The 21,918-nt window shown below is 41.4% G+C and overlaps 1 protein-coding gene across 1 annotated transcript in view; it reads left to right on the forward strand.

Annotated features, from left to right (window-relative positions):
- PIEZO2 (piezo type mechanosensitive ion channel component 2) overlaps window positions 1-21,918 on the forward strand; it is a 337,873-nt gene that overhangs the window by 59,325 nt on the left and 256,630 nt on the right. Inside the window, exon 2 of the mRNA XM_048508534.1 lies at window positions 7,659-7,754. Within this exon, the coding sequence (XP_048364491.1) occupies window positions 7,659-7,754 (96 nt within the window). The remainder of the gene's footprint in view (window positions 1-7,658; window positions 7,755-21,918) is intronic.

Raw genomic sequence — 21,918 nt, forward strand, 5'->3', positions numbered from 1 at the left:
TGGTGCTTCTGGATGTAACCAATAGTCTGGACTATTTTTAGTCTGGTTTCCGATATGGTTATAGGACAGAAACTGACTTGCTTGCTTCTCTTGCGTATTTCTTCTGCTTCATCTTGTTGCTGTTTGTATGATGGTTTTAATATCGTAGACAGGTTTCAGGAGGTGGTACAAAGGAGACTACTGGTGTACCCCTGGGTGGTAATCTACTATTGCTGTACATCTGAGTTCTACAGAGTTCCATCTTTTATCCCATGCTGTTCAATCACAGGACAGATCATCTGAATTCTGGGGCAGTCTGCATGTTGGTGCCAACAATATATCTTTCCTTTCCATCAAGCTCAAGGGAAGCAGTAGAAATCTTTAATCAGTGTCAGTGAATGGCTAGATGTGCGGAAACAAGCTGCAACTTAATCTAGACAAAAGTAGAAGTGCTGTGTGTTGAAAGTAAAGCTAACCCAATGTTGTGTACAGGTTCTCCAGGGGGAGGGGGCTGTATTTTCCCTCAGGAATTGGGTCCATAGTCTGCCAGTGCATCTGGACTCAGCCCTGCTTCTTGAGAAGCATCTTGTTGAGGTTTATCAAGGCAGTTGGCAGTTATTCCTGTGACAAGCCAGTCTGGCAACAGTGACACATGCTTTTGTAGCTATAGTGTGCTCTACACATAGCCTTTGAGTATAATGTGAAAGCTTCAATAAATATGAACAATGGAGGCAAAGATTACAACTTGAACTTGCCAAGGTGATGGTTACTGCGGAAGCCTAACTGATTTGGGTACAGGTACTTGGACTATCTCTGCTCATATTAGCCTACCCATAAGCCTGTCATCTGTGCACCTTCAATGAGACAATCAAGGTTAGCACATAGAGCAACATGTTTTCTGTGTAGTTGCCAGTTTGTGGAATTCCCTGAGCCACAACGTTTGTCTGTTTACTTTCAGAAGAAGATGGTGTCTGTTGTTATCAGAAGCCTTTCATAGTTTAATTCTGTGACCTGCTAGTTTTTAAAGGTTGTGTCAGCTTTATTATGGATAAACTGCAGTTTTTTTGTTTTACTACCTGCAGTCTTACTAAATTCATATTGCTGCTGTTTTGCTTGTGATGTTTTATTATCTTTCTTATGGGATTAATTAATTTGCTGCTAATGGCCAGTTTTATACTGCTCTTTCTTTTGAGTGTGCTTTGTCTGTGGCTATTGTTTTATTGATCTGGTTTCTTTGTTTTTACATCGTTTCTATGTTGTTGCTATCCACCTTGGATGTACAATGACAAGCGGGATATACATTTCTAAAATCACACAATAGGATGAAAGATGTCACTTTCTGGGCAGGCAAATCCAGTGGTTGTGCATTCCACATATCATAAAGTCTCATTTTCTTAACCCGGACTAGCCTGATCTCATCAGAACTTGGAAGCTAATCAGGGTCGGCCATGCCTAGTATTTGGATGGGAGACTTTCAAGGAATACCAGGGTCATGATGTGGAAGCAAGCAATGGCACCCAAGCTCTGATCATCCCATGCCTTGAAAACTCTACAAGGTCTCCATAGGTTGGTTTTGACTTGACAGTACTTTCCACCACCATCAAAACCTCATTTTCTTACCAAAAAACCTTTGGTGAAGGTTTGTTCTAGCTCTGTTTACTTAGTGACACTGTTCTATAAGGATTAGTGTTGTTTGGACTGGCATCTTTTAGAAGCAGAGGCGTAGCTACAATGGGGATCTGAGGCGGCTTGCCCCAGGCACCACCATTGCAGTCACGGGGCACGGTGGGGTGAGGGGGTTGCGTGGGCTCTTCATGCCCCAGGTGCAGTTTCCCCTTTCTTCATCACTGTTCAGAATTGTTTAATTGTATGCTTGGTATCTCCAAAGCTATACATGGCTGTTTGTACTCAAGACAGACTGGCCCACTATTGCCATAGTCTCTACGAAACTGTAAAATAATTCATTTGCTGTCCTATGTAGAACTATCACATGGCAAAATGTAAATGGAAAAGAAATCATGACATGATACCAAATCAATTTATGTGTACAGAATTTGTGGCATTTGTGCTGCTGCATGGTCATGGTTTTTCTTTGTTTCCATAGCGCACTATACATTTTTGGAAACATTAAAGTCTTATATCTGTGTAGAGATATCCAGAGTTATAAGATGACCTTTTTGGAATGCACTGGTGTGTGTTTCTTCAAGAAATGTTCTTTGCATATTTCCCATAAAGCAAGAGGCAAAAATGTCCATTTCTGCATTCTGCCTTGCAACTTCAGGTAACCCATGTATCTAAATATTATTGAACATCAAATATGAAACAGGACTGGCTACAAGATAGTTGTAGAATTGTTCCATTGACTTTATTGCATCTGTAATAAAACTTCTCTGGAGGAATGAATTGTGCATTTATCGTTGTAAATACAATGAACGTAGAAATGTAAACCTACAAATATTTCACTTATGATCGATTGTGTATACAATTAGGTATGATAAACAATTTTAACAAATACTATCAGTTCACACCATAACAAAGTTTTGTATTCTTTCAAATCTTGTTATATCTTGGGATTTCCCAATTAAAGTTAACATTAATTGTTGATACATTTATTTTGCTTTATTTAACCAATTTTGGCAAAGTTGTGTGTACTGTGATAAGCAAGATTCATATGTATTCATCTCAGTTTGTAATTCTCCATTGAATAATTTTGATTAATAAAACTTCATAATCATAGGTTCTGAAATAAGGTTTTGAAATAAGTAAATCAAACAAAAGTTTACCGGTTCATATGAAATAATTTTCTTATTATGACCTAAGTTTGCATTAGTCTAGAAAATACATTGCTGTTTAATGCAACCAAATTTAGAGCCCAGCAACTACAAGTGTTGCCTCCAGGCGCCATTTCCCCTTGATATGCCTCTGAATTTTATAGTTTTTTACTTTCACTACTCTGGTCCACTCCCCACGGGCTGTATACTGTGGCGTACAGCCAGTAAAAACACCGTTGTGGAGGAGGACTTCGTACAGCTGCCGCCACTCATGCGAAGCCTCACCAACCCATTTTCCCCACAATGGTGTTTTCTTGACTCGCTAAATGAGTCTTTAGAAAACAGTGGCATCCACTTGGTGCTGAGTGAATGGCACAGGGTGGAAGGCGCCGTTTTTCGGCGCACCGCTTTAAAAAAACCTTACCTCTTCTTCCCTGCGTAGCTCTGTGGGGACCAGGGGACATGCCTCCTGCCCTCTGACCCACAGGGCATTGCCAGGGCTGTGTCCCCTCATTCTGACGGAGCTACTCAGGGAAAAGGAGGTAAGGTTTTTTTAAAAGCGGCAAGCCTCTGTGTGCGAAGGGCCTCGGGGCTGCACTGGTGTCATGTACACTGGTGCCCCGCTGCTACTTGGGCGTGTGCGGAAGGGGGCTCTAACCGTTCCTCAGTCAGCATCTCCAGATTCACATATGGTGTTTTTTTACTTGTATGTCTTATCACCATCTGAAACCTAGTATGTTGTCAGACAGAACTGCTTCTCTTCCCAGCAAAGCTGTCATCTTATTCATTGAGGGATTGAAGCACCTTCCTTATGAAGAGAGGCTGCAGCATTTAGGACTCTTTAGTTTGGAAAGGAGACGTCTGAGGGGGGATATGATTGAAGTCTATAAAATTATGCATGGGGTAGAAAATGTTGACAGAGACATTTTTCTCTCTTTCACACAATACTAGAACCAGGGGGCATACATTGAAAATGCTGGGGGGAAGAATAAGGACTAATAAAAGGAAACTTTTTTTCAATCAACGTGTGATTGGTGTTTGGAGTATGCTGCCACAGGAGGTGGTGATGGCCACTAACCTGGATAGCTTTAAAAAGGGCTTGGACAGATTTATGGAGAAGAAGTCGATTTATGGCTACCAATCTTGATCCTCCTTGATCTGAGATTGCAAATGCCTTAACAGACCAGGTGATCGGGAGCAACAGCCACAGAAGGCCATTGCGTTCACATCCTACATGTGAGCTCCCAAAGGCACCTGGTGGGCCACTGCGAGTAGCAGAGAGCTGGACTAAATGGACTTTGGTCTGATCCAGCTGGCTTGTTCTTATGTTCTTATCACTTGCAGATCTGCTATGGGCATTTGTTCGCTGAAGGTATTGGACTTGTTTGCCAAACCCATTTTGTGTATCATGGCATAATATGCATCTTTATTCACTAAATCTTGAACAGCAGGGCTCAATTAGTTATGAGTAATTTGATTGCCAGTAATAGAAGCATAGGTATAAGCCTTGGTTAGTTGCAAGCTCAATTTTTAGCCCTTTGAATAATGATGTCATGCCACAAAACTGAAATAATCTACATCTGTCAGTTTTGTAATTTGCACATTAGCAGTGTGCTGTGAAAATTTTATGTAGCTGCATTTTTTCTTAACTAAAGCTTACAGAGAATGTAGAGGTTTGTGAAGCTTGTCAGTACAAACTAAAACTTTAAAGCTTTAGGGAAAATAAAGCACATCACATTGGTTTCAGTTAATAATTTTGGGACTCAAAGAAAAAAACTGCTGTGTGATTGAATCATGCTTTTGTATTATCTGTTCAAAGTTTGTATGTATAGTATGCATTTCTGTATATGGCAAGTTGCCATTACATTATGTAAGAAGTTGGTGTGTAGTGCTTCCTTATAAAATATTTGTCTAAACATAGTAATATTGATTGATAACTCTCACCAGATTTGTAATTTGCTGCTCATCTGGGGTAAGAATCAGCGGCTGTTAGGCAGACAACCAAATGGCAAGTATGCTGTTTGTATGGAATCCATCTTTATGCTCTGCTTCATGCTCTGGGGAGAACAGGAGTTGAAGTCTAATGGGAAACAGCAGTGTCCTTCAAGCCACGCGCTTAGAATTTGTTTTCTACTTGAACAGGGAGAGAGAGAGAGACAATACTGGAGAAAAAAATCTCTCTAGCCACAGCTGCCTGAAGTAGCTGTTGGAAAAGCGAGCCTATTCTTCTCTTCTGGAATCTGCGTTCAGCAGAGGCCAACTTACTGATGATCCCTGGCCCCTCAATGATGCGGCTGGCCTCCACCCGGGCCAGAGGTTTTACAGCTCTGGCCCCTGCCTGGTGGAACGCTCTACTTCCAGCTACGCGGGCCCTGCGGGATCTTAATGATTTTCGCAGGGCCTGCAAGACAGAGCTGTTCCACCGGGCCTTTGGGGAGTTCGGCCGCTGATGGCCCCTCCCTTTTTCTACAACATCTGTGGAACTTGCCGCCCCTCCTTCCCCCCCCTTTTTTCTTCTTAGGGGATTTATTAGTAGGACGCCATCAATATATCTGATGTTAGAACGCTTCATTTTAATGGGGTTGGGTTTTAATACATATAGAGTCATTATTTAATGATTTTAAATCTCGATATTATTGATTTTATTGTGCTCTATCTATCTGTTTGTTCACCACCCTGAGCCCTTTGGGGGAGGGCGGTTTATAAATATAATAAATTATTATTATTATTATTATTATTATTATTATTATTATTATTATTATTATTATTATTATTATTATTATTATTATTATTATTATTATTATTTGATAAGGTGGGGGCTTCAAATCTACTCTTTCTCTATGGAAGAAGTTTTCCATGAGCAGTCCCACATGGTTTGGGAAACATTAAAGGGAGAGAGAGAAAGAAGGTTCCTCAAAGAGGCTCCTGATTCAGAGGTTGAGGATTGACTGTTTGGTGTTTGACAACAAGAACCTGCCTCTGACAAGAGAGGGTTCTACGCTCATTGATCTTGATAATTTGGAATTAAATCAGTGCACACACACAAACAAAAGCAGAGCAGGGTGCTGTTTCTGTGGTCAGGACCAAATGAAATAGATATCCCTCCAGGGTTAGCATTTAAATGTGACCAGGCCATGTAAGAACCATTCATAGAAAAGCAGTTCTCATGCAGTGTAACATTTAAAGGTCCCTTGAGTGATACATGAAGGAAGTTTGTTTTTTTGAGTATAGTTTATTTCAGATAGTTCTGATAATGTTCAAAATGAGTTTATTATAGAGGGATAAAATTATAACATGGTTCTCAGGATTAACAGCAGTAGTAAGCTTTAAGGTGGTTGGTTCTAACATTTGTAATAATTTTGTTTAGATCTGAGATTCTATACCTGGTCTCCAGTATGAAAAATATTTTAGATTTCACAGTTACATCTTTGTGTAAACAAGCTTTTCCTCTACTGATACCTCTTCATTTGGCTTATCTCATGAGAAAACAGTGAATGTGGTGGGTCTCATAATGTTGCAACATCTGCTGTGTGGTTGGATTACAGCTGGCTTTTTTCGCCTCTGCCTTTAATTTTTTTCCTTATAAAGCGGTTACCATGCAGTACAGTGTGCACTTATAGCCCACCCAAAAGACACAAACACATTATATGGTGAAGCTGTTTCTTGGTCCAGTGTGTCACTGAGTGATAATCTTAAAGGCAAAGTACAAGGCAAATCATAAAGAAAACCATGAGTGCAATAGTCTGGAGCTTATGTAATCAAGTTTGTTTCTTTTCACAATTCATTATTATTATTGTCTGTAAAGAAACATACTTATTTAATATTCAAGGATAAATCTGCAGTACCTAGGTCCTAGGAGGTTCTTCCAGCCTAAGAGGTCTGCCTTCAGCTTCATAGTTGAAAATAGGGTTCAGACTTTGCTTGGTGCAGTGAACAGATGCAGCTCCTCTGCAATTTTTGATTTGTTTTGGCCCCACACTGCTTTGGTTTATCTCCTGATCTCTGCCCACATTCTTGTACCTTTAGTTTTAACTTTTCTTTTCCCACCTCTGGGATTTTTTCTGGTTCTTTTGAGACCACTTTTGTCCCAATCTTTTGAGTCAGTGTTGAGTCACTTTTCTCATTGTGCATAATGCTTCTGTCAGTTTTCTTTGTCCTGCCCACTTCCACTCACCTTCAGCACATTTTCTGATTATTGGACTTCATTTTCTTTTTTTAAAAAATGGCACAAAAATATTGATATATTGCTAGAATGTTGTCATAACAGGCTTAAAAGGTTCTCTGAATTCCCAGCTTCCATTAAAACAACAAAACAAAAAAGTAAATCTCTAGCTCTAGTGGTGATATAAGGAAAAGGCTTATCTCTGTAAGGGAAGGAGCTAGAGACTGTTTTAAAAATAAAAACTGGGAATTCAGAGAACCCAGTAAGGCTATTGTTACAACATTCTAGTGATACATCAGTATTTTTTTTTGCTACCAGTGACACTACTGATTATGACAGCACCTCCCTTGAAAATCCTCATTAATTAAGACATGTATGGAAGAACATAAACCGACTCCTCACCTGTTAAAATGCAGAGGGAGGGCAGACTGTGCCAATGCTTGTAGATTGACTGCCAGAAAATCAGAAGTAAGAAAAAATTGTGAGATGGAATGTGGTACAGCTGACAATATAGTGAGACAGCATATCACCCAGAGTTCCTTTGACAAATGGTGAAGTAAAATATATATTGTTTTCTGTCTCATATGTATTTATTAAGTGGTCCAAGAGTTCATATGTGAAGAATTTCTGTATCCCTGTGTACGTATCACTCTTTTCAGTTGTCTATAAAATCTATTTGAATTAATTGCTGGATTCATTCATTGTATAAACCCACTTGGTGACTTTTCTTCCCTTTATCCATGCAGCATGTGCATTCCGCTACAATGGGCTTTCATTTGTCTACCTCATCTACCTCCTGCTCATTCCTCTGTTCTCTGAACCTACAAAAACAACAATGAAAGGTAAGAATGTTCCTGGCAGACATTTTTTATTGTTCTCTTGAAAGCATATTGATCACTATGTAAATAGTGTTAGTTTTCAGAAAACTGTTTTGGGAAGAGATGTGTAAACAAAATATTAGACAAAAATATATGCATATTTTGTATAATACAGTTTTGATTAACTCTGGTTACCGTCTTTGGTTCTTTTTGGAGTAACAAAATCACCACAGCCTTTTCAATTGCCCAGTATAAAGGGACTGAGTTCAGATAACCTCTCCCTCTCCCTCTCCTCCCTTTCATGGCACCCCTCCCACTCCCTTATCTATATTTAGTGCATCTGAATTAGGATCTTGCCTAAGAAAGTGCATGCTACAGTAGAGTATTCTTTAGATAGTAAAGATCTCATTCAATGTGATATAGTGTATTAGGATTACTTACAAAGCATGTTTTAATACTGGTTTTCAAATGAGAAAGAAACCTAAAAATTGTCATTTTCTGCGATTTAGATGCCACGCAGCAAATTGTGTTTGTTACAAACAGGGAAGTCTTCAGACTGCGAGCTACCTGTGAGGAGAGGGGCACTTCTGAGGCTTGCTTTTGGTTTGTCTTGACATCTGAAGGCAGACAATTTGAATCTTGACCAAATATAAATCTGAGTCTTCAAAGACAAATGTTCTAGAATACAGTTGATGAATCTTTGTCTGTTTGGGATATTGTTCCCTTTTACCTCCTTACCAGTTTTTATTCTGGCAGTGCAAGGTGTTGCACCCCCAAACCCCTTCCCTGTGCCCACTAGTGCTCTGAGGAGATTTTCCCTTCAAAACTTCCAACTGTCACTGTGCTTTGCCTGAGCAGCTCTTTGGTCTGTTAATATTGTGATGCTGTAGCATAAATGTGGGGATTTTACTTTATTTCTTTCCCCTTTGTGTTTTCCCCACCTTTATATATTTATAATAAATTGTAAAAATGTTCTTCACCTGATCTGCTGGGCACCTTTCAGTCAGGTAGAGAGACCGATCTGAGGGAACACAAAAATAACCCCTTTTCCTGCTGTCAGGAAAAAAGAAAAGAAAAACAAGCTCCAGAGGCTCTTTAAAGTAAAAATGATGAAACAAGAAGTTTCTATTTACATACATCAAGAAAACTGATTTTGGCAAAGAAACAAAATGTTAATAAACAAGAAACAGATATTGAGTGGTTACTATATACAAGATGTTACAGTATCTCTTCATAAGTGCTAGAAACTTGGCTCAGGTCACTAGCTTAATGTCTTCAAGATGTTACATACAATTGTATTTAAACATATATAAACACATCAGTTTTGGTGACACTATATTCAGTTGGTCTTGCTATTCAGTTGAAAGAACCTTCCTTTTATCCTCAGGTAAGTATTTCAAAACAGTTCCTTAAAACCCTAATTTTTTTTGATAATCCTCTCCACTGGCTATGTTTAGTTCACACCTTGCTTAACAGAGCAGGAATTCCAGCTAACCTTCAGGAAGTTTCTCTCTTCATCTTTACCACCACTCTCATAGGTTTCCCAGCTTAATATCTGGGTGAGGTTTTCCTCCAAGAGAAAAACAACCAAGCAACCCATGCGTTTATTTTGGGCACTGGTTTTGTTATCTCTAGGGATGTAGTACAGATTCTCCTTTTAATCTGACCCTCCAGTCCCTCCCATTGATTAGTTTAACCAACTTAGAACAGAGTCCACTTGGCACACATTTGGCTGTCTGATCAGAACCACTTCAAAATCTCCCCTCGCAGTCTTTAGAATACTCCCCTTCGCAGCCAGCCAATCACAAGCAGTCCTGACCACTCCTTGTGGGCTGCAGTCCTCTTGCAGAAAATAAGGGTAAGTGTTGGTAATTGTCACACAAGGCTGTAGGTCAAATTGTCTCTGCAGTGCCACATTTACTCATTTTAATTATGCTCAACTATCTGAACATCTGGGTGCTGCCAACTAGGGTATCCACTTGAAAAAGTATTGTTTTAATTCTGTGTTGCAATTTCAGAAAGGGCAGGATTATTGTTTTTATTAAATGTCAAGGGAAGTGTTAATTGTATGTGAAAATTATGTTGGAGAAATTTTCTGTTTTTATTAATAGCAGATCAGATGTCTGTCCATTATTTCCTAAAGAGGGGAAATGGTTGGTTTTTTCACCAAATAGCATGAAAATTACAGTTAATCAAGTCCTTTGCTAAAGACTCCCTCCACTGCAATTTTCAAGTGCATTGGGAGAAAGGATCCAGTTTTACAGGCCCTTGAAGAAGTTGTCCTTAGCCATGTTTTCCCCTATATGGGGAAACATTATTTCTGGAGCAAATATTTTTGTTTAAATAGCATTCCCCCATCCCCCCAACATTGAACTACCTTAAATAATCGTATATTAATAACAACAAAGCAGCTCCTCCCACCCCTGATAATACAAGCGTTTCATTTTTGTAATTAACCCATCCCAGGGAAAAAGGAAAGACTAGCTACAAATCAAAACAGTATGAAGTTCAGAAGAGAGTCTTGGCCAAAATTTGTATATCCAAGCAAAGTCTAGACAGAGACCTCCAAAGTAATTCAAGGCATTGTCTCAGCCATTAGCACCCAAGGAGCAGTGGGAGGGAACTTCTGCACTGGATAGTGTGATTGGCCAAGGACCCTGGGATCAAAATGGTTAGGTAACTTGCCTCTTTCTCCCCTCCATGAAACATCTACAAACTGTAGGAAGGGAACTAGGAATAATAAGCTTCCCAGTCTGAATCTGGATTTTTCTGATGATCATCACATGAAAATTATAAGGATTCGGAAGCTAACAGGAAGCCTTTCATACATTGATATTGCCAGTCTGCTCCAATAATGGGAAAGGCGGACAACTTTTATTGTCAACAGTATCCACTGGCGGACTTGCCTAGGGACAAGGGGTATCCCTTGTCCCCGGGCGCATCCATTGCAGTCACGTGGGGGGCGCCAAAACATCCCCTCACGCAGACTGATTTTGGAAGCCCAAGCAAGCCCGGCATTCAGGAAGCGGCTGCTGAAAAAATTAAGGAAGCCTGACATAGCCCCGCCCACTCGCTACGGTGGCCCTGAGTGTCCAGAGGGCGGGGGAGAAATACCATTGTGCCTCCAGGAGGAGGACTGGAGAGCTCCGCCTCCCCTCCCTCTCGCCCAGAGTGCAGTGCCTTATTCTCCAGTAAGTCCTTGATGTTGCTCTCAAGCCTTCTCCCCAGCAGACGGGCGCCAGCCAGCACAGGAGAAGTCCATAGGCTGGCTAGGAAGGCAATCCCTGCCCCACAAGGTGTTTGTTGTGGGGAGAGGAAGGGAGGGCATGTTTGTGAACTGTTTGGAGACTCCTTAAAGGTAAGGTGCAAATCCAAACTGCACTTCTATCCATAAAATCTTGTTTGCAATTGTGAATGCCCTTGATTGGGGTGTGTGTGGGGGGGCCGGGGCCTGGCTTCTTAACTTTGCTGTGGGGCTGAGGATGTAATCTGCAGAGCTGAGTTTGATTCCCCACTTTCTCTGCCCCACAAGGTGTTTGTTTAGCTGTTTGGAGACTCCTTATAGGCAATGTATGAATCCAAACTGTTCTTCTATTCCTAAAATTTTGCTTGCAATTGTGAATAGCCTTAATATTAGAGGGGGGGGGGGATGGAGCGCCTGGCTTCTTAAGTTTTGCTGTGGGGCTGGGCTGTAATCTGCAGAGTGAGTTTGATGCCCCACTTTCTCTGCCCCACAAGGTGCTTGCTGTGGGGAGAGGAAAGGGAGGGGGTGTTTGTTAGCTGTTTGGAGACTCCTTATAGGCAATGTATGAATCCAAACTGTTCTTCTATTCCTAAAATTTTGTTTGCTATTGTGAATAGCCTTAATATTAGAGGGGGGGGGGATGGAGCGCCTGGCTTCTTAACTTTTGCTGTGGGGCTGGGCTGTAATCTGCAGAGCTGAGTTTGATGCCCCACTTTCTCTGCCCCACAAGGTGCTTGCTGTGGGGAGAGGAAAGGGAGGGGGTGTTTGTTAGCTGTTTGGAGACTCCTTATAGGCAATGTATGAATCCAAACTGTTCTTCTATTCCTTAAATTTTTTTTTGCTATTGTAAATAGCCTTAATATTAGGGAGGGCTGGGATGGAGCCTGGCTTCTTAACTTTTGCTGTGGGGCTGGGCTGTAATCTGCAGAGCTAAGTTTGATGCCCCACTTTCTCTGACCACAAGGTGCTTGCTGTGGGGGGAGGAAAGGGGGGTGTTTGTTAGCTGTTTGGAGACTCCTTATAGGCAATGTATGAATCCAAACTGTTCTTCTATTCCTAAAATTTTGTTTGCTATTGTGAATAGCCTTAATATTAGAGGGATGGAAGCCTGGCTTCTTAAAAGTTTTGCTGTGGGGCTGGGCTGTAATCTGCAGAGTGAGTTTGATGCCCCACTTTGTCTGCCCCACAAGGTGCTTGCTGTGGGGAGAGGAAAGGGAGGGGGTGTTTGTTAGCTGTTTGGAGACTTCTTATAGGCAATGTATAAATCCAAACTGTTCTTCTATTCCTAAAATTTTGTTTGCAATTGTGAATAGCCTTAATATTAGAGGGGGGGGGATGGAGCGCCTGGCTTCTTAACTTTTGCTGTGGGGCTGGGCTGTAATCTGCAGAGTGAGTTTGATGCCCCACTTTCTCTGCCCCACAAGGTGCTTGCTGTGGGGAGAGGAAAGGGAGGGGGTGTTTGTTAGCTGTTTGGAGACTCCTTATAGGCAATGTATGAATCCAAACTGTTCTTCTATTCCTAAAATTTTGTTTGCAATTGTGAATAGCCTTAATATTAGGGGGGGGATGGAGCGCCTGGCTTCTTAACTTTTGCTGTGGGGCTGGGCTGTAATCTGCAGAGCTGAGTTTGATGCCCCACTTTCTCTGCCCCACAAGGTGCTTGCTGTGGGGAGAGGAAAGGGAGGGGGTGTTTGTTAGCTGTTTGGAGACTCCTTATAGGCAATGTATGAATCCAAACTGTTCTTCTATTCCTAAAATTTTGTTTGCTATTGTGAATAGCCTTAATATTAGAGGGGGGGGGGGGATGGAGCGCCTGGCTTCTTAAGTTTTGCTGTGGGGCTGGGCTGTAATCTGCAGAGTGAGTTTGATGCCCCACTTTGTCTGCCCCACAAGGTGCTTGCTGTGGGGAGAGGAAAGGGAGGGGGTGTTTGTTAGCTGTTTGGAGACTTCTTATAGGCAATGTATAAATCCAAACTGTTCTTCTATTCCTAAAATTTTGTTTGCAATTGTGAATAGCCTTAATATTAGAGGATGGATGGGCCTGGCTTCTTAACTTTTGCTGTGGGGCTGGGCTGTAATCTGCAGAGTGAGTTTGATGCCCCCATTTTCTCTGCTCTTCAAGGTGCTTGGTGTGGGGAGAGGAAAGGGAGGGGGTGTTTGTTAGCTGTTTGGAGACTCCTTATAGGCAATGTATGAATCCAAACTGTTCTTCTATTCCTAAAATTTTGTTTGCAATTGTGAATAGCCTTAATATTAGGGGGGGATGACTTTTGCTGTGGGGCTGGGCTGTAATCTGCAGAGTGAGTTTGATGCCCCACTTTCTCTGCCCCACAAGGGAGAGGAAAGGGGGGTGTTTGTTAGCTGTTTGGAGACTCCTTGTAGGCAATGTATGAATCCAAACTGTTCTTCTATTCCTAAAATTTTGTTTGCAATTGTGAATAGCCTTAATATTGGGGTGGGGGGGATGGAGCGCCTGGCTTCTTAACTTTTGCTGTGGGGCTGGGCTGTAATCTGCAGAGTGAGTTTGATGCCCCACTTTGTCTGCCCCACAAGGGAGAGGAAAGGGGGGGTGTTTGTTAGCTGTTTGGAGACTCCTTGTAGGCAATGTATGAATCCAAATTGTTCTTCTATTCCTAAAATCTTGTTTGCAATTGTGAATAGCCTTAATATGGGGGGGTGGAGCGCCTGGCTTCTTAACTTTTGCTGTGGGGCTGGGCTGTAATCTGCAGAGTGAGTTTGATGCCCCACTTTCTCTGCCCCACCTGCTACCCTACAAGGGCAGGAAAAGAGGAGGAGAGGAAGAAAGTGGGAGAGAGGAAAGGAAGGCATTTGTTAGCTTGCAAACTCCTTTCCCTTCCTTTCTCCACAACAGACACCTTGTAAAAAGTAGGTGTGGCTGAGAGAGAGTTCAAAGAGAACTAGTTCAAGGTCACCAATCAGGCTTCATGTGTAGGAGGGGGAAACAAATCCAGTTCATCAGATAAAGGTCCACCACTCATGTGGAGGAGTAAGGAATCAAACCCAGTTTTCCATATTAGATGCCACCAGGCTGAAAAGGGCACATTCATTCATCTTTGCCGTACACTTAGCACTAAATTACCTATAACATCAATTATGAGGGTCTCTTATGATTCTTTTGAATGTTTGTTTTAGACAGATTGTTGCCAATGGGTGTTGGGAGCAGGTCCTCTCAGAGCAGTGGCTGGTTGCTTAATTTGGAGGGGACAGGTTGGTCAATAAAGCAAAATAGAAGCTCTGATAGAAAGTCAATTTGTAGTGCAAAAAAATATTTAGGGGAATTGGTCAAACATCCATTTGTTTTCCCCCTTCCTCAGCTGCTTTGGCTTTTGACAAAAGCATGAGGTTCGATCTTCTGCATCATGTGGTGGTGGAGCCCACTCTTTCTGGCCTTCAAGAGGGGACCTATCTCCATCAAGTCCAGCAATTAGTTTCCAGTATTAGCCAGCCAAATACATCAGACCAACTCCTGAGCAGACCTTGTGAGTTACAGCAGTCCCTATTCTCAGCATACTGTCAAGTGAAAAACTCAGAGGCACACTGGCAGAAAATGATGCCCAGGGAACCCAAGACAAAAGTTTTCCACCCCTGCCCCACCCTGCCCCATGCCCAGCCAGCACTGGGGCAAGACCTGGTTTTCCACCCCATCAAGCCCCACTTATGGTTTCCCTGTCAGCTCTTGGGGGGCCATCCATGCTGACTCAGAAGCCATGGCTCCCCACTCCAGACTCTGGGGGGCTTTGGGGGGGCAGGCGCCAGTCCCCATGCTTAACTCAGAAGGCCCTGCATCTTTGCCAGGCCGTCTCTACCTGGGCATGTCATGGGGAGTTTGCAGGAATGATAAACACTGTTTCTAAAAAATACCCACCCACCCCTTCTACTACAGGTTTGTCTGGTAACAAGAACACTGGAACCTTGACACTTGTTTTAAAATGAGTAGAGTATAGGTAGAGGCACTACTGCAAGGTGGCAGATTTACCCCACATCAGATCCACAAAGATAAATGGGGAAAGCCTGCTATCCAAGGTACTTCAGCCAACTCACAGTTGTCTCTCTGATTTTCTTTCTTTGTTCAAACTGCCTTTGGGGGGAAGGTTCCAACTTCTGATGGGGGCGGTGATTTGTGAGAGATTTACATGCTTAAAAGTTAATTCCCGCTTGCACTGGCTTGGAGCTGTTTCTGAGGCTAACAACCTACCTCATAGGGTTGGTGTGAGGACAAAATTAGGAAAGAGAGTTGGTGGGGAGAGCCATGTATGTTTTGCTGGTGGTGGGAGGTGTTTTGTGAGCTGGTACAAAAAATCATTGTTTGGTCGTTGTGGGGGAGGGTGGTCGTCCATACCTGGGGGGGGGGGCACCAAACTCAGATTTTGTCCCCGGGCTCCAGTTTGCCTAGATTCGCCCCTGACAGTATCCTAAAGTTGTGCATTCCTATAGCTGACTCTTTCCTATGCCCTGTGTAGCAAAAATGTACAAAAATGTTGTGTGCTATGAGTGTCACCATATCTATGTACATTCACGAATGCCTGACAGATACACTGAAATAGTCAGAGAGCTTTCATAACTTCTTCCCTGCACCCCATGATTGTGTTTTTATTAGTGAAACAACCCTATGAGACTTAGTTACATTGAAAAATACGCTTTCTTATGACCACACTGTGTCTTCTATCTGAGTTTCCTGCATCCAAATCAAGGGCCCTTTCCACATGGGCCATAAACAGCTCCGTAGGGATGGAAAAAACGCTGTCCCTAGGGAGCTGTTTGCATGGGGGGCGCTGCTGCATTGCAGCAGCGCCGCCCTCACTCCCCCCAGCGGTGCGAAGCCGCTGTTTCCCAACGCGAGGTTTTCTGGAAACAGCGGCTTCCAGCCGCTGCCATGCGAACGGCAGCAGCTGGAAGGTGCCATCCCCCCTTTCCTGAACACCTTACCTTCCCTCCGACCTTCCAGCGCGTCGTCCAGGCCTGGGGACACGCTCCCCCTGCCCTGCGACTCCAGAGCTGTCGGCAGGGCAGGGGGGCGTGTCCCCTGGCCTGGGCGACGCGCTGGAAGGTCGGAGGGAAGGGAAGGCGTTCAGGTGACGGCGCAGCGCTGCGCCGTATTCCCCGCCCCTACCGGGACCGTTCATGCAAATCGTCCCAGAGGGGGTGCGTCGGCATCAAATACGCCGACGCACCCCCGAGTGTGGCCGTGCGGAAACAGCCCAACACTCTAGTTTCTACCTCACTGTTGTCCTTTCTGCAGTGCCTAATGTGCACTGTTTTTAGAATACAATAACATAAGATTAATTTGGGTTGGAAATTATTTTGTAAAACTTTCTCTTCATTTACATATATGTCCCCCTCCTGCCAAGATTGATCTGCCTCTGTTTTCAAAGAGAATCGGAAACTGAAGTATTTATTTTATGTTGAAGTTGTAAAACTACTGGTTAATGACAGTCAAATATTAATAGAGCAAGCTGGCAGTAAAATAGAAAACCAAACAGATTATGTGCCTCCACTTTTCTTCCTGTCTTTCTTATTTGACAGGCTACTTTTTAGTGCTTGTGCTATTTTCATTCACATTACTCACTTGCTATAGGGTGACTAGCTTCCCTATATTTCACTTACGGTAATTCAATTTTTCTTAAAACTCTTTTCCCCCTATAGTATAATGCAGATGTTGGAAGGTGATGCTTTCCCCCTCTGGTTAGTGCTAAACTGTTCTTTCTTTTTCCTTGTTCCTTCCTGTTCCATTTTGCTTTTCTACAAACAGCTGTTTCTCCTTTCTTATTTTCCATTCCACCTGGATTTCTCATCTGTATACTAATTTCTTGCAACACTTTTCTCATATAAATACTCCAGACCTGACAGCCTGGGGTTTTTTGCTATTATCTCCAAGAGAATAAGCAGCATAAGTAGCCTTATTTACCCCAAAATTAGTAAGGAAATGTAGCCTTTTATAGATTACATGATTTGATTTAATTTGCTGAGGTGGAGTTTTCATTAGTATGTTTCAGTGACCTCATATTTCTTAGTGGTTGCACTTTTGTGACGAATGTTCTCTCTAGCTTTGTGATTTCTCTTTGATTACTGTAAGGTGAGTGGGTCTATAACAAAACAAAACAAATATCTAAGTTCACTGCTTAAGTACATCACATCATTGTAGTAGTAAATCATTAGTTAATGAGGCAGTGATAAAGAGATGTTCCTCTTTACTATTTGAATCCCTTAATCATCATCATCATCATCATCATCATCATCATCTTCTTCTTCTTCTTCTTCTTCTTCTTCTTCTTCTTCTTCTTCTTCTTCTTCTTCTTCTTCTTCTTCTTCTTCTTCTTCTTCTAACTTATATGCCGTTCTTCCCCATAGGGCTCAGAGTTATTGTTAAAAAGGTTCTTTCCCCACTGCAAGGAGTTAAATGGTCAGTGGTATGGTGGTTCCTCTTTTGGTTGCTTACTACTAATAAGCATGCTGAATATATACACCAAAGGTACAAATGTATGCAGTTATTCTAGTCTAAGCACATTGATTTCAATAAGTTTAGTAGCCCTGAGTACAGCCTTGCACTGTAAGAGTTGTATATTCTCAGAATAGTGAAGATTGCCATTACCTGGCAAAATTGCAGTGAAAACTCTGACTTCTGCATTGCCTAAAAGCAAATCTTATGGGAAAAAATGGGCTGGATGTGGACCTTGTCATAATTAATTCACTTGATAAATTTTTATTCCTTTGTAGCTTTGGAACAGTTGTGTGCATTGCCAAAAACAGCTAAATGTCAATGTAATGCTTGTCAAAAGTCTGGCCCTGATGCAGAGGTGCCTTGGAAGCTCTAAAATACTTGATCATGTTATAGTTCTGCCTTGTCTTCCAACTCAAACTATTAGCTGATGTAAATGTACTTTATATGGTCTCTGACCTGACAGAGATTCAGAATTCAGAACAAATATACACAACTGCAATGGAGGTCTGCTCTTTATTCAGCTAACTTACAATTCAGAATTATATTGTATTCCTTTCACTCTCACCACTGTCTGCTCCAAGATGGTTGATCTAGAAATTTTAAAGAATGCTAGGCACTGGTTCACTGTGGCTCATGGGTAATTCTAGTCTATATGTTTTTGAAATGGCTTGTCTATGATGCTAGTATTTTCATTTAAACACTGTTATTTGGGGTTACATCTAGTGATTTAGGCATTTCCAAAAGCTGATGTACTTAGAGTGGTAATTGTATTACAACTATTTTCAGCAGTGATCTTCACCTGTGATGGAATGTATAGTTTTATTCAGATTTATACAGAATTAAAGGTAATTCAGAGACATTTAATATTTGTTCACCCACATTTTTGTTGGTTATATTTATTTTTGGTTGCTTATATTCATTTGAGAGATAATTGGTAGATGGGTTTGTGGATGGAAAGTATATGTGTGTAAAATGCTGTCAAGTCACAGCTGACTAATGGTGATCCCCATGGAGTTTTCAAGGCAAGAGATGCTCAAAGGTGGTTTGTGATTGCCTGCCTCTATGTGGGCTGAGAGAGTTCTGAGAAAACTTTGATTGACCTAAGGTCATCTAGAAGGCTTTATGTGGAGGGCTGGGGAATCAAACCTGGTTTTTAGGATAAGAGTCCATCACTATTAACCACTACAACACATAGCTCTTTAGATCCATTGCTAGGTATTGCCCATTTTCTCATGCTTTTGTTGTAAGGGCTAAGACAAACACCTCTCTGAAGTTGAGAGGTGGAAAAGAAACAATTCCTAATTTATTCTTTCATAATTGTTTTTGTTTTGCCTAGGAAATAGCATTTTTATTCTGTCTACTTTATTCTATATTGTAGCAGATAGAGTTTGGTTTTTACCTAGAAACTTGGAAAATGATAGCACTATACTCTTTTCCACCTTAAGATAAAAGTGTGGTCAGTAGTGTCACTATGGAAGAGAAAGTAGCATCCTTCTGCAGTAGAAAATAGTCCTGAGTGTCTTTGTCATTCTTTGAATTGTTAAACATAGTACAGTGATAAAAGAGCATTTTAGTGCTTTGAACGACTACAGGCAAAACTTGCCTTTTTTAAATGGTGCCAAGGAGGACATGGGAAGATGAGTACAGGAGGGAGGCGGAGGAGGAGGAGGCACAGGTGGTGGGAAACAAGGCAGAGGGGCGGAGGATTAAGAAGGTGCAGGCAGCAAAGGAGATGCAAAGAATGAAGTGGAGTATCTGGGGAGCCTGTGCCATGTTCTCTAGCTGCCACTGTAGGCCTCAAGTGTTTCTTGCTCCAAACTGAAACGGAAGCCCTTCTACCTCAGTTCCAGCACCTTCTACTCTGGACTGCTTCTAGCCGCTGGCCTCTTGCTGTTCTGCTCTGTACTCTCTTGCTGGATGAGACAGGGGGCAGCAGAGAAGGTGCCAGGGCCCAGTGGCAGTGGCTCGAAGTGGGGTGGGCAGTAGTCACTAGACAGTAGTCCTCAATATATAATACATCGTACAAATGTTTCTCAAAGTGATAATATACAAATAAGACTCCACTCAATGAATCTATAAACAAAGCCACAATAAACAAGACCAAAGGCATTTTTAGCCCTATGGGCTTTCTTCCCTGGTCACAAATAGACACACAGCCCAACAAAAACAATTGTTGATATAATTAGCCAAACCAGGTATTAACTGATTCCTGACAAAGGAAAAAAAACTGATCTATTTCCTGGAGGACATTAAGCAAGAGAAAATATATAAATAAGCATTATACCTGTAGAGAGATAGCTCTCAGTACTTTCCATAACATTTTGTCCCAACTCCAAAGGGTTCACTGAAATTTGGGTTGCTAGGTTTAGCCTGGCAAATGACAGAAGGAAAGTGTAATTTCTAGAAACTCAAAGCTCAGAGGCAGGCCAAACAAAGAGGCAGAGGCCCACCTTGCATGGCCATATATGGCTGCATGTCCGGCTCTGGCCCCAGCTGACCTCATCGCCCTGTGCCGGCCAGTTTCTAATGGCCGGCCCTGCTGGGCACCAGGCTTCCCCCACTCCAGAGACCACAACTAAATTATTGCTGAGAAGGATAGGTGCCACAGTGAAATTCCTGACTCTATGGTGACCTTGCATCAGGAATTTGTTGGGCTTTGGACTTATGAATATGACCAGAAAATATATAATAGATGAGTCCTAGGTGAAGCTTAGTAAGAGTCAGAATATGTTGAATAAATATGAACCAATCTATATGGTGTTAAATACCTGTTGAACATAATTTCATTCTGGTCAATCCATATCAGACTTGGTATTGCATTGAACTACATCTACATTCAACATTTGTCCTATCAATTCATAACTTTCAAACACAGATTCTGATTACTCAAAACCAGCACAAAAAGCTTTAAATCAGATTCTCTCTCATGATGACAATATTGTGTTGCATTATCAAAATACATCAGAAGTACTGAATTTGTAACAAAAAAGAAAAGGTAGATCAGCAACTGTTTATTAATTACACTGATTCTTGATAGGATTGTAAGCTTGTTTAGACAGACTATAGATCTTGTCAAGACAAGAGAGTCTCAGCTGAATGTTACCTACGTGTGACAAATTTAAGTTTGCTATAAAATACTGAGGTTAAAATGGCACGTACACACACAGCCTCTGTGACTGAGCACCGCACATTGCTAGTTTCTCTAACATTTCATCAGATCTCAATCTCCTAATTAAATTTTTTATAACAACTGAATAACTCCATCAAAACATCCATTCTTTCAAGGAGTTTAACCTTGCCACTCTAGAGTATAGCTTAATATTTGAAAAACCTAGCCCTTTGTCAGGTTTTTTCCCTCTTATCTTTTGTTTTGCAGCAATCCATGGAAATTTATGCTGCCATATGATTGTTAAAATAATTTTTACCAATAGTCCATAATTTCATTACACTCAATCAATGGAATGTTTCTATATAAATAAAAAAATTGGAAGATTACTCATCTTGATTGAAGTAGTTCTTCCTAACCATGATGGTGGCAGATTTTCAAAATGTCAATAACTTACAAATTTTAGACTGTAATTTATTATGATTAATCTCAACTAACGTATCCAAATTGTCTGCAATCCAAAATACTCTTTTAATCTGTTAAACATTTGTGTTATTGCATGAGTTAAATGTGAAAAGATGCCGAATATTCTGCAAATCTTAAAAAAATAGAATTGAACCAATGATAGAAAAATAGAGATGATCAAATGATAATAGAGGTGATCAGATGAGCACGATTAACCTATGGTAGTGCCGTGTATTAATAAGAGCTACTAGAACAGTGATATCAGTTTTACTTTCAGAAATTTTTGTCTACCTACTGGCCAAGATGTCTAAATCAATACAAGTAAGTAATCATTATGATGGGAACAGAATTGTTGCCCTTGCAAGGTGTTCTCAAAGCTTTCTTAAAATTAATTGCCCAAACTTTAAAGTTTACTTACAGCATTCTGAATTGTAAACCTGAACAATTGATAACAACACTTATTTGGCTGAGCAGCAAATTGTTTTTCCAGTCTTTTGCCTCTAATCTCTCTGTTTTTAGCTGAATTTTCTTGTTTGCAATACTGTGCTGCATGATGTGATGTTCAGCAGTGGGCTTGCTACACAGAAAAATTAAGAGTTTTCTGAACAATTAAGAGTTTTCTGAAGTTCAATTGCTGTAATGAAACAGTGAAGAATTATTTTCAGCATGGCACAACACTCGCTTCTGCTTGCCATTTCGCCTGTGTTCCAAGTATATTGTCTTTTTAAAAAGTTGATGGGTTCTGACAAATGAACCTTTGCAAAAAGTGTGTGTAGGAATATTTATGACTTTATGTGCTACAGCAGTGATCTTTAAGGTGTAAGGTGGAGGAAAGTGCTGCCAGTGCAATATGGAACAATGTGTGTTGTCTTTCTTGAGATGTTCATCTGTGCAGAGATATCGGTGAGGCAGT

This window comes from Sphaerodactylus townsendi, linkage group LG09 (genome assembly GCF_021028975.2).
Source record: "Sphaerodactylus townsendi isolate TG3544 linkage group LG09, MPM_Stown_v2.3, whole genome shotgun sequence".
Taxonomy (NCBI): Eukaryota; Metazoa; Chordata; class Lepidosauria; order Squamata; family Sphaerodactylidae; genus Sphaerodactylus; species Sphaerodactylus townsendi.